Below are 12059 nucleotides of genomic sequence, written 5' to 3'. Positions count from 1 at the left end.
GACGCCAGCCAGCAGACAGCACAGCTTTACTGCCGGTCTGACCCACCGCTGCGGCAGAACAAAGTAACCCCACTTATAGATCAGGCTCGTATCAGGCTGCCAGGTGCAATCAGGCAATTGCTGATGCAGCTTGGGATGGACAGGGGCTGAGAGAGACTCTTCTTACAGAGGGCAGAAGTCTGTTTGTTCTGTCTGATACAGCTCTTTTGGTTTTAAAGTGCGCTAGAATCCAGAGATAAAAAAGACCATTAAAACACTCCCACCTTTCCAGTCCGAACATCTCAGTGGGAATTTTGAGAGAGCGGCTGCCATCACACCCGCTTTAACCATTTGCAATTCCCCCGCTATTTCTGCTTTTGCATCACTGTGCTGTCAGGCAACGCCCCGGATGGATCAAGCCCACAGTGCTAGAACCCGTACAAACGTCACAAAGATCATCACCCACCGCCAGGAAAACCTCCCATATGACACGTGAGATGGGGATAGACACAGAAGACCTGGAAACCCCATGGAAATGAGGCAATGCTTTCCATCACTTCACACGTCATCAAGCCTGACAGCCCGCTGGGCTGCAGCGCTCTGGAACGAAGGTTCCCCAGCCCAGCCCTAAGGAGCTCTGCCTGGGAGCCCCAGCACGATGACACAGCCCGGCATACACTGCAGGGCCTTTTCCTTCCCTGCCTCTTCCCCAGCCGATCCAGGGCCCACACTAGTACAGACAAACCTAAATTAATGAGGAACAACTCAGGCTGAACACATCTGGTCTGCTTATCCCTCCACACTGCAGTTCCTGGGATGCGAGGAGGGATCCTCCTCAGTCCCTCCGTGTTACGTTGAACACTGCAGCAGCCCGCTCCTGCCACAGCACTAAGTTCAATCCCCAGGCTGTTTCTTCTTTAAAACTATATAACAGAGACCCTTAGGTAAACTTCGCCTGTCCTAAGCATGCCCACTACTCTGTGACTCCCCGCCACGAAAGCTGTTTTTCAGCATGTTGCATGCAAGAATCAGCTCAGAATCAGCAAGAATCACGGTTTGGGCTCTGCTCCCTGCAAGCACAAATGCATCCATGTGAAAAACAGAGATTTGCTTTTGATTGCTTTGCTGGCAAGGGGGACATGCAAATACCTCCCCTTCGCTCACCCCCCTTCCTTCCCTTCCCTCTTCTGGCAATGTTTGCTTCTGAAGAAGTGCTAGTGCCCCACATATCTTGGCAACAGTAAACTCAACGCAGGCTTCGAGGGACACTCCAAACCATTCTGGGAAGCCCAGGCTCTGTGGGAGCTTTGACCCTTCTTGGGAATCTACACCATCTGCTTGCAAAGGCACAGGGGGAAAACACAGGGCCACCTGGGCACTGAAGATAAGCCACCATGGCTCTTCCATCCCACAGAAATACTGAGTGGGCCCTTTCTTCTAATCCCAGGAGCACTGAGATTCCATTAACCAAAGGAAGAGAAAGGCTCCCTTCTCCCACAGGACACCACAGTGCAAAACCACAGATTGCACAGGCAGTCTGGCCTGAGCAGCACTTTCCACTGCCGCTCTGTGTCCCTACATGGCAGAACAGCCATCTCCAAACCGCCTTGGCAAACTGCTGCCTGCTTCCCTTAACCCACCTCCCTTACTCGAGTCAGGCTGTCCCTCCGCAGCCAGACTCCCGCTACTCAGCCAGGAAAGCAGGTGCACCCATGTCCACTAGGAGACACACAGGCAGCGAGATGTTAACAATAATCTTTTCGTTCTTACTCAAGGGACCGCAGGCAGAGTTGCTGGGAAAAGAAACAGCGGCAGATCTGTTGAAAACCCTGTTTTACTTAGCCAACGACCTTCCCCAGCCCATCTGTCTCACGGAGGGCTCTGGAGGATGAAAACTCTGCCTCTGCAGAGTGGGTGGGTGGTCACAGGACTGTCCGCAAAACAAAATACAAACCAACACCCCCCTAACCACTTCGCTCCAGACGGGAAGCATAACTGCTTTAGCAGAACAGCCCAACCCGAACAGCATTTACAGACCCCCGAAGTGCTTAGTCACTTCGAACACAGTTCCAGCAACCCCTTAATCCCAGAACGGTGCTGCTGGGTCCTGGCATTGATATTTTGGGATGTCAAACGATAATTTTCCCGCAGTTCCTGAAGACAAATCAGTCTGCACTAACTTCTGCCCCATGCCTAGCTCCATGCCAACAGATAAAGCTTTCACCAATGCAGAACTCCAGACTTTCAATGAAACATGTGGCCAGAGGGACCACTGACCCATCAATCGTGCTGCAGACAGAGCTATTTTCACCTCTCTCCTGACAGGCAAGGAAGAGTCAGACCCACTAGTTCCTCAGACACAGGGTGCCGTGCACACACAGAGCTTACCTGTTGACAGGCTTGCGAAGGCTGCTGTGTGGAGGAAGAGCAAGGATAGAACGTCCACCCCAAAGGATACACAAAACAAGTTTCATTAACAAGGTTCCTTCCCTTTGGCTTCATTTATACAGGGCCTGGATTTCAAATCTCATCACTCAGGTAGGACCCTGACATTTAACTCAATGGCTCCACAGGCCCTATGAGCCACCCAGAGCACCGCAACCTTTCTAGCTGTCAAATGTGCTCAGCGTTTTCTCCGCAGGCTGGATGCTTAGGCTGCAGACAGAATATACCAGCATCTCTCTCGGGAAGCCACTGCAGTGCCCACCATGCCTGATCCCTGTTCTTGTGGCTCTTAGCTTTCCTGATTCCATAGCTCTGGCTCCACAATGGCCCAGGAAAACTGGGAAAGGTTTGCCTCAGGATCCTAAACTGCCACGTATCACTCTGTTGGTGGCTTGGTTCTACGCTGCCAGAGACTGGTGTCTATAGACTAGCAAGAAACTACATGCTTAGAGAGGTGACAGAATCCCCCCATCACTTTAGACATTAACTGGCACCTACATATCAGGAATGAGATGACGAAAACCAAGAAACTTCTCAGCAAAGGAGATGCCCCGGCAAAGCAAGGCACTCCTATCCATGTGTGAGTGTTATAAATAATAGAAGGGTATAATTTATGAAGCACGTTTTCCATGAGGTTCTCAGCTGCAGCCTTACCAGCTATAGCATCAGAGCCCTGCCGAGTTTGGTTGTTTGTGAATATCTGCCCCACCCCACCCCACCCACTCCTGTTTCCATGATCTCGTCATCTCTCCTCCCTCTGCCACCCGCTCAACCCCAGCAGCTGGAGTCTGACTGTCTTTCCAGGAAGCCCCAATCGAAGCAGCACACTCACCACAGACTCCCGGCTGGCCACGCCGAAGGCAGCTTTCTGACGCTTGCTGGCGATGTAGGCAGAGTTTTCCTGCAATTTCTCCAGGAGCTGCCGGATAGACTTGCAGTAGTTGGCAACCTTGCATTCCTTCAGGAAAGATTTTAGCTGGGAGCAGGAAAAGGAGAGGAAGAATAAAAGCAATGTAATAGTTTCCATAAACAGATCCCATCAGCAGAAAAACATTCCCTCCCCCCAGCAACAGACTGTGTGGGGCGTCTCTTCCCTTCAGTTCATACCATACTCCAATCTATTGCCTATATTCAGTCAGGGGGTCCTGCCACCCTGGGCTGGGAGGATGCAAAGAGTGCAGTGACAGGCCAGATGTTTGTACGCAATCCAGCACCTGATTGCTCAAAAACAGCTCTTCGAACCCTTTAATGCTACTACTTTCTGAATAAAAAAATGCATCAGTAGAGTTCAAGCAGCCAGCGGAAAAAACATCTGTGCTCAGCTCCTCGCTGCCACTGTAACTACAGTATCACTGACTTCTGCTTGGCCAGCTGGTAAGAGGGACTGTGGACCAGGTACCTCTGGATGCTGGATGGCCAAAAGCCCAGGGAAGCCAAGATCAGAATGGGGAAGGTGTCTGTGGTTAAGGCCGTAGAATACCAGTTGATACTGCAGTGGGAACACCAAGTACAAGAGGCTGTGGATGAGACTGACAGCTGAGACTGAAGGCAGAGTTTGAGAAGAGACTTAAAATCAGGGTGGAAGTGTCTGTGGCTTGGGAGTAAAGGTCTCTGGCATAGCCGGGTGGGAAAACTTCTCGGCAAAAGAAAATGGTTAAGCACAATGGAACCTTCGTCTCAGCTGGGACCTGCAGATGCTGTCATGGTAAGGGTTGCTAGTCAGCAAACACACTACTGCCTTCTCTACTTACGGCTTCAAGTGTTCTCCTCAACATACAGAGCTGGGGAAGGAAGACATCTCCTTCCTGTCATGCCTACACATTGGCTGGATCCTCCATGCCAAGTGGGCAGGTATGAAATGTTAATCAAGAGGTGACAGTCACACCCAGCCCCTCTATCAGGACAGTGCTCTTCTCATGGGTATACTGCTGCAGGATCTGCTGTCTGCTACACACGTGGAAAATGTCCCCCACTGCCTAGCAGCGAGGGCTTCTCTTGTCCTTCTGCCCCCAGCATATGTCCCCCTGCCATCAGGCATCCAACCCGGAAAAATGGGAGGTAAACTGACCACCCTCCCCCCTTTCCACAATGCACACAGCCCATCACACACATACAAAGAAACCATCAGCAAAACAGTTGCTCTGCTGGTGAAGCCTGTCCTACTCTCACCCCCCTTTCTAAAATATTTATTTTTTATAGGTGCTGCATATTTATCTCTACTGAGAGATGCATTTGTCATTTGATTTATCTCACTTGATCCCCACAGCTGCAGCCCCAGATCCATTTCATCCGCTGCCACATACATTATCATTTTTCTTTCGCTGCAGAAGTGTCACCAGAAATCCTGCAAAATCTCAGGCTCTGTCTGTGCAGTTTGGTGTCGTGTGTTTGCTCTCGCAGCCATATGCTTCATTTCTTCTTTCCCCCTCCTCTCTCCTACCTTTGCAATCCCTCACAGACCCACCACTATCCACCACAGATATTAACACAACGTAATGAGATCTCAGTCCTCTGCTAAGAGTCAGGGAACACAACCAAGAAGGTAAAAGATAGAGAAGAGAGAGGAATCTTTCCCAAATAAAAGCAATCAGAACATTTGCCTGTATGTGTGTGTCATTAACATCTCACATCGGTTCCCAGCGAAGCAGCTCTGTGATTAGCGGGATTGATTTTGTCCAACTGCCAGCCTGAAAACACCAATGGTTTATACCAGCAGAGACCACAGCAAAACCCCAGCTCCTCTTACTGTAAACGACGCAGAGAACTATAAATGATCTCAAGCAGCTGGGTGTGTGTGTGTGTGTGGCAGCGAACCCAAATCAAGCCCAATCGCCCACTCAAGAAAAGCTGAGGGAACGTTGAGCTGGGGACAGTGAGCGAGCAGCAGGAGTGGCTGCCAGCATGGCGGAGTGGCTGCCAGCATGGCAAGGTGGCACCTCCCGCCCATCCAGCTAGCTGCAAGTCATGCCTAGATGGTGCCATCTCCCGTCTGCCCCCAGCAGCACCAACCCTGCCCAGTTTTAACCTCCCACCTCTGCTCAGTGATGCCCATCACAGCTCTAGGAGGAAAGAGGCAGTCTCTGCCCAGCACCCAGACACAGAGGCTCTGCACGGAGCCGCTCACCAGCCTGTGGAGACAGTGACTGCCACGGGGTTTTTCCAGTGGCCAGGCAGAACTGCAGCCTTTGACCTGTCTCCTGCCCCCACCAGCTCTCCTTCCCTTCCATTTGCTGGGCACTTCCTGTCTTCCAGACAAGGAGGTTTTTTAGTTCGGTTTGAAGGCAGTTCAGCCAAGCTTCTCCCATAGCCGCTGACCAGAAGACGAGGAACGCAACCCTCGCCAGCTGGAGCACAGCCCCTATGACACGGCACTGAGAGAAGCATGAGCTCATCGGGAAGGAAGAATCAGGACAGATGGATTTGTACAGTTAACTGGAACCGTTCCAGGAGAAAAGCCTCCCCGCCCCACGCTTTCCCGAAGACTCTGAGATTTTGGGAAGCTAACCTCAGCACCCCAGCCCAGCAGACGCCACGAGGCTGTGGTTAGTGGCAGCCAAATAGGAATCCGATAGCATTAATTTTCTGCAGAAACACAGGCTGGTCCCAGGGTGTGTTTGGAAGCCACGGGGCGCTTGGTGCCAGAGGGCCGTCAGCCCTTTTTCATTCCAGCTAGAACATCAGCTCTGACAGCTTCGATGCTCTCAACAGCTGCTGGCTGAGGGGAAAGGGCTTTGTTCACTGCCGATAAGCGAGAAGCAGGCGAAGCGAGAGCAAGCACAGGAGCTGCTCTCCTAGCACAGAGAGTGCCTGTCAGCTCGCATTAGCCAAAGCAGCCGACTGCCAGCCTGGCCTGTGCCAGGCTGCGGGGACCCAGCCAAGAGTCCTGCGCCTGGCAGATGCCAGTCCGTTACACACAGCAGAAATGGGGAGATTCGCCTCCCCAGCAGTCTGTGGATCCCAACCGAGACATTGCTCCCACATCAGCCATAGCAGTAAGACAGACAGACAGACATAGGGTGTCAGGGCAGACACCAAAGGAAAGCAGATTCACGACCCCACGGAGGGTACGAGGGCAACCCTCTGCCAGATTTGTATGACACCTGCCACTCATGAGTTAAAAATAGAGAGGACTGGGAGGAAGAGAGGGAACAAGTTCCAACACATTTGCCCTGAGAAATCTTACTGTTCAAGGCAGAGAAGTCACTGCTCATGCCACACTGAAGTCACCCAGCTAGTGAGGTACCAGGGGAGGGTCATGCACAACACACCCAGCCACACAGCACTGTCAGGCCGTTTTATGGAGGACAGCGAAAAATATAAACACAAAGTGGTCAGGAAGAACCCCCTGCACCGTGGAATGCCAGGGGAGAGGCAAAGCAGGCTACTCTGCAGCACTGCCCTTAGGTGCAGCAAGGAAGTGGGATGGGGATAAGAACTGAACTGTTTTGTGTGCAGGAAAGCCGGGAGAAAGTACCCCAGTTGCTGGAGGCTCTGTGCAAGGAGGGAAGATTGCCATCTTGTGGAGAGCACAGGAGGGAGGCCATGAGGCAAGGGGAGCGTGGGCTCACGGAGCACAGGCATGGCTCTGAGACAACACAGCCACCCTGACAACTCTGAACAGCAAGAACTCATCTGCGTTCTCCAGTCACACGCACACCTCTGCAGGAGTCGTGCAGCCCTCTGCCCCACTTTGGCTCCCAAAAGCAACTCCACGACCACTAACTCCACAACCACTTTTGTTGGCTAACTCCACAACCACTTTCCCCTACCTTCAACCCCCGGATTAGATGCAATGCCTCTGTTCCTCCTCAAGAATTCCCCAAAAGGCAAATTAAAATGGTAATTAAGAAAAGCTAAAGAGCTCTCCCTCACACTGCGAGGGTCATCTCGAGCTCACTGGTAGCTTACATGACTTTATCCTGCTTTGTCCACCTTCACAGTATGACTGAGAAGCATCTTACCTGAATGATAGTGGGGAGAACCAACTCTGGGAAGCCAATGCTGTAGGCTTGGCAATGGAGATACTCAAGCAACAGGTCATAAAGCTGGTCGATGAGTCCGTCCTGAGCAGGGGAAGCAGAAATAGAGTAGCAGGTAGGAACTAAATCTTACAGCGCTCAGATTGGGAAATGAGTCTCCAGCCTATGAGACACGATCAACAAAGCACATTGCGAGGGCAACTCCGTTTTCACAGAGAAGCCAAGCACTGTTGGCTGCTGGGGTTCCACTTACTCGAAAGGCCTTCTCCTGCAGGTTAGCATTGGAAAGCTTCAAGATCACTGCAAAGTTTATAGGCTTAGCACTTATACGTCCTGGCTTCTTGTTGAAATCCACTTGCTGGAAAACCTACAATAGAAAAAAACCGGAGCGTAAAGACGATCACCACAAAACAGAACCAAATGACTCAACTAAGATCATGCAGCCGGTGGCAGAGCTGGGAAGATGATCCAGAACTCCTGGCTCCTGCTTGCCTGGTCTAATTACTATCCCCCAGCTTTCTGAAACACTCTAGCAAGAGACAGTTAGAGAGCAAACACCAACCACACTTGAAGCATTAGAGACCTGATTGTGAAAGATGCCACAGAAGTACGAGGTAAAAGGAAACCAACACAAGCAACAAGACAAGAAACTAGAGTTTTGTTCCTCAGACCCATGCTTGTAACAGACAGATCATACTATGAAGCCTGAGTATATTTGGAGCTGTCCCTTATGGTGAGCTTTTCAACAGCAAGACTCAATGTTGCTTACACCAAATCTATTTTATCGTCACTGAAGTAACTGTCCCAGGACCCAGAGACCAGCAAGTCCTTTTGACAGACACCCCTTGCCAGGAAAGGTTTCTGTTCTACCACATTTCCTACTGCTGTCCCTTGTACCAGTTATAACTGAACAGCCTTGAATAAGCGTGTACTGTTCTCTGTGGACATGTTTCATTTTGTAGCAAGAGACATGGAGAAAAATTTGCCCCTTCCCAGAGTTTCAGAGGAGACCAATTTGATGAGCAGGGTGAATGATGAGCATGCACAAGCTCTAGGGTAGAGCTCAATGCTCAATACACTCGTATGTGACATCAAAAGGCAGAACTGTACCTCTGCTTTTGTGTTCTTCCAGAGCTTGTTTAATGATAAAAAAAACCTAGCCAACAATTAGTAATCATTTGCATATCTGATCACAGCCACTGAGGAGGGCTGATGAGGAACACATCCTGTCCATCCATACTGCTGAGCACCTCAAAAGCAGCCTCCAGGTCCTCCCCCCGCCCCCCAAACCTTTTAAATCACACTCCTGAGCAGGAAATTATTTCTATTCCCTCCATGCGGCAGCAACACATTCATCATCAGACCCCAACCAGCCCAGCAACGTGGAGATGCAGCACACTGATTGCTACAGAGTGAGGTGAGGAGGAAGGGGAGGGTGTTCGGGTCACATGGATGCCCCCAGGCCAGAAAAGCATGGAGACGACTATTGATTTTTTTACATTTTATTTGTCAATCCAGGTTATTTGGAAGGGAGGGACAAGCTTGGTGGCTTGTGAAAACAAAGAGCCCTAGCTGAGGGAATCAATGCTATAAACCTCGTTATGCACGGTTATTTCTTTGGCCAAAACAGTAGTATTGATCCCTGAGGTCAGACACATTAAAGCAAAAGGCATTGGGCTCTGTGGAATCCCAACACGCCACCAGGCAAGCAGGGAAATGCAACCAGAGGTTTTGAAACTCTCCCAAGGAGGCGCTGGGGGTGTGCAGGAAGGGGGGAAAATGTGGTTGCCGTCTGCAGACTGCGCAGAACGGATCAGCTACCAGCCAGACTGAAGGAGAGGATGACTGGTGTCTAGGAATCCTGTGGCACAGTGGAAAGGCGATAATGAGGGACTGGAGGGCCAGAAAATGTCAAAAGCCAACAGTTTGGCTTAAGCAATAACCATTAGCAGACTGAAAAGAGGGCAGGGTAGTGCAGGCAGGAAGGAAAAAGATTTTTGGCAATTTCTACATGGCTGGTGGGAAGGGTGCTCAGATACACAGCTTATAGTTCCAGAGGGCACACCAGAGCCACAACCCCGCACCCACTGCGCCCATGCTGCACTGCCCCCCCCACCTCCCTTTCCTTCTCTCAGGCTCTAGCAAAAGCCTCCTGGCAGCTGCTTTGATCCCCCCTCAAAGGCTGGCTGCCCCAGGGCAGCTCACAGCAGGGAATCAGCGCTCTGCTGGGCATGCCAGCAGCTTTCCCTCAGCCTGTCACCCTCCCACCTCACCAGCAAAGGGCTGAGAGCACCTAGTTAAGCTGCTCAGGCGGAGTCTGACTGTTGTGCAGTTCAGCAGAGCTGCCTCACCTTTCTGCAGAAGCAGCAGAAGGCCTGGCTTGAAGCTTCCAGCTGCTGGCTTGAAGCACCCACTCACAAAATTTATGGTTGGAAGGGACTTCTGGAAGTTATCGTGCAGGGTCAGTTAGAACTTAGGCTGCTCAGGGCCATGCTCAGTCAGATTTTGAGCATCTCCAAGGACAGACACTCCACTATTTATCTGTTCTAGGTTCACATCATCTAAAATTGCTGGGGTTTTTTTTCTTCTTCAGTGAGGTGTGATCTCCTGCATTTTCTGGATATTGCCTCTCATCTTGTCACTAAGTGCCACTGAAAAAAATCCGGCTTCACAGAACGGCTGAGGTTGAAAGAAAGCTCTGGAAGTCATCTTGTCCAACCTGCCCTACTCAAGCAGGGCCACCTAGAGTCAGCTTCCCAGGACGACATCCAGATCGCTTCTGAGAATCTTCAAGGATGGAGGCAACCTTCCTGGGCAACCTGTGCCAGTGCTCTGTGAGCCTCAGCCAGTTGTCAATACACCTCACAGTCTGCTTGTCTGTGAGGAAGTTATGGGAGATGGTATCCAAAACCTTGATAAAAAGAAGATAAATGACATCCACTGCTCTCGCCTCATCCACTGAGCCAGTCATCTCATCACAGGAGTCTATTAGACTGGTCAGGCATGATTTCACTCAAACAACCTGCAGGGCTGTGATCCAGAATTTAAGAGCTGCCATGTAGCAGTGGGGGGAGGAAAATGAGGAAAAGGAAAGATGTGTCTTCAGTTGGTGCAGTGGTTCAGCTTAGACTGTCTAAAGTTCCACTTTTCCCTCCCTGTGTTAAGGAGGCAAAGAGCCCACAGCTTGTAGAAAACTAATTCCAGATCTATGTTTAAATATATGACAATGTCCAGCATTATCAGTTCTCTTCACACATCAGCTGGTTTCCTTCGATGCAATCCACTACCCGCTCCCATACATGTTACACTCCAAGCTGCTGGGGACTTTCTCCAAAGCAAGCTACACATCCAGAACAAGAGTCGAGCCATTAAGTGTCAAAGAGAAAAACTCATGCCTTCCTAAGCACGTCAGGGTTAACCTCTCCTCCCTTCCCTCCCCAGGGGAAGCCAGTTCTAAGTTGGCATGTGAAGTCTGCCAGGGGAGATTTCCACCTTCTTTATCCACACCTGCCTTCCAGCAGATCAGCCACTGACTTTCCTGCTGCAGAAACTAGTACCTGCCACACAATAATTGAAGTGATGCAAAAACCAAACAAGCCTGGGATCTCGCAGGCCCTTCATGGGGAGTAACAATACAAAAATAAAAGCTCCCTATCAACTGGAGCGCACCTTATGCTGGGAAGGCTTCATGCCGCTCCCCTGACCCCAGTCAGGCCCCTTGAGTCTGCTCCTGCTTAGCACCACCACACTGATCGGATCCCTCGATCTCATGATGGTTTGGATTATGGGTTTAAAATGGATTTTGTTTCATGACACGGTGTGACAGGGAGTGCTACAGCGCTCAGACACTTCTCTAACAGATGAGGAGGGAGTTGCGAAGAGATGAAAGTACAAAGGGACTAGCCCTGAGTGGTCTTGGGAACTTCACAGAATATTTGAGGGATCCTTTGCAGGACATAGGCAGGAAAAAGGGAACGGCTGAGCGCTACAGGGAGAGCAGGAGTTTAACAGCATGCCAGTCACCTCAGGTTATAGAAGTTAAGGCAAAATAACGTGAGAGAGCAGACAAGCAATGCACATGCACGCATTTACCCTGCCCCATCTCCCTCTTGTCACCAACACCCAGACAAACTGAGCCAAGCAGCGCCGTGCACACAGGGCAGGATCAGGTGTGGCTGGGGGCTCGAGGAGGCTGGCAGGAAGCTCAGCGTACAGCGTGGTAATGTCTGGCTGGGGCCCAACGCACAGATCAGAGCCAAGGTGTTGGGGCCAGAATGCAAAGAAGGGGGAAGGCCCCAAGGGAAAAAAAGGCATCTCAGAGAACCTACAAGTAAAAAAGAAACCATCCTCACTTGCCCCAAGCTCCACTACCCGGAGTGGAGATGCCTCTGTGATTAAATCTGGTTGGCAGAATCTCAGATATGCATGAACAAGAGGAAGGAAGCAGGCGAATGGCAAAGCCACACAGGCCAGAGCCAGGGCGCCATGGAGGAGGTGGAAGAGCAGGAGGAGATTTATAAACATCGCTGCCTTCCACAGGCGCAGAGGATGTGGTTTGCAGAGGACGTTTATAACAACACAAAACCACAGAAGCCTTTGCTTCAACAGAACTTGATTAGGAAGGAGCCCGGCTGACTCAGGTCATTTATTATAGAA

At 50.8% G+C, this 12059-nt stretch overlaps 1 protein-coding gene across 1 annotated transcript in view; it reads right to left on the bottom strand.

Annotated features, from left to right (window-relative positions):
• Window positions 1–12059, bottom strand: part of NOC2L (nucleolar complex associated 2 homolog (S. cerevisiae)) — a gene marked incomplete at its 5' end in the record, with an annotated part of 41138 nt that overhangs the window by 14020 nt on the left and 15059 nt on the right. The window contains 3 exons of the mRNA XM_010137070.1: window positions 3257–3400; window positions 7386–7487; window positions 7657–7770. Of these exons, the coding sequence (XP_010135372.1) occupies window positions 3257–3400; window positions 7386–7487; window positions 7657–7770 (360 nt within the window). The remainder of the gene's footprint in view (window positions 1–3256; window positions 3401–7385; window positions 7488–7656; window positions 7771–12059) is intronic.

The sequence above is a fragment of the Buceros rhinoceros genome, unplaced genomic scaffold (genome assembly GCF_000710305.1).
Source record: "Buceros rhinoceros silvestris isolate BGI_N320 unplaced genomic scaffold, ASM71030v1 scaffold3755, whole genome shotgun sequence".
Lineage (NCBI taxonomy): Eukaryota > Metazoa > Chordata > Aves > Bucerotiformes > Bucerotidae > Buceros > Buceros rhinoceros.
This window is presented reverse-complemented; position numbering and strand designations above follow the sequence as displayed.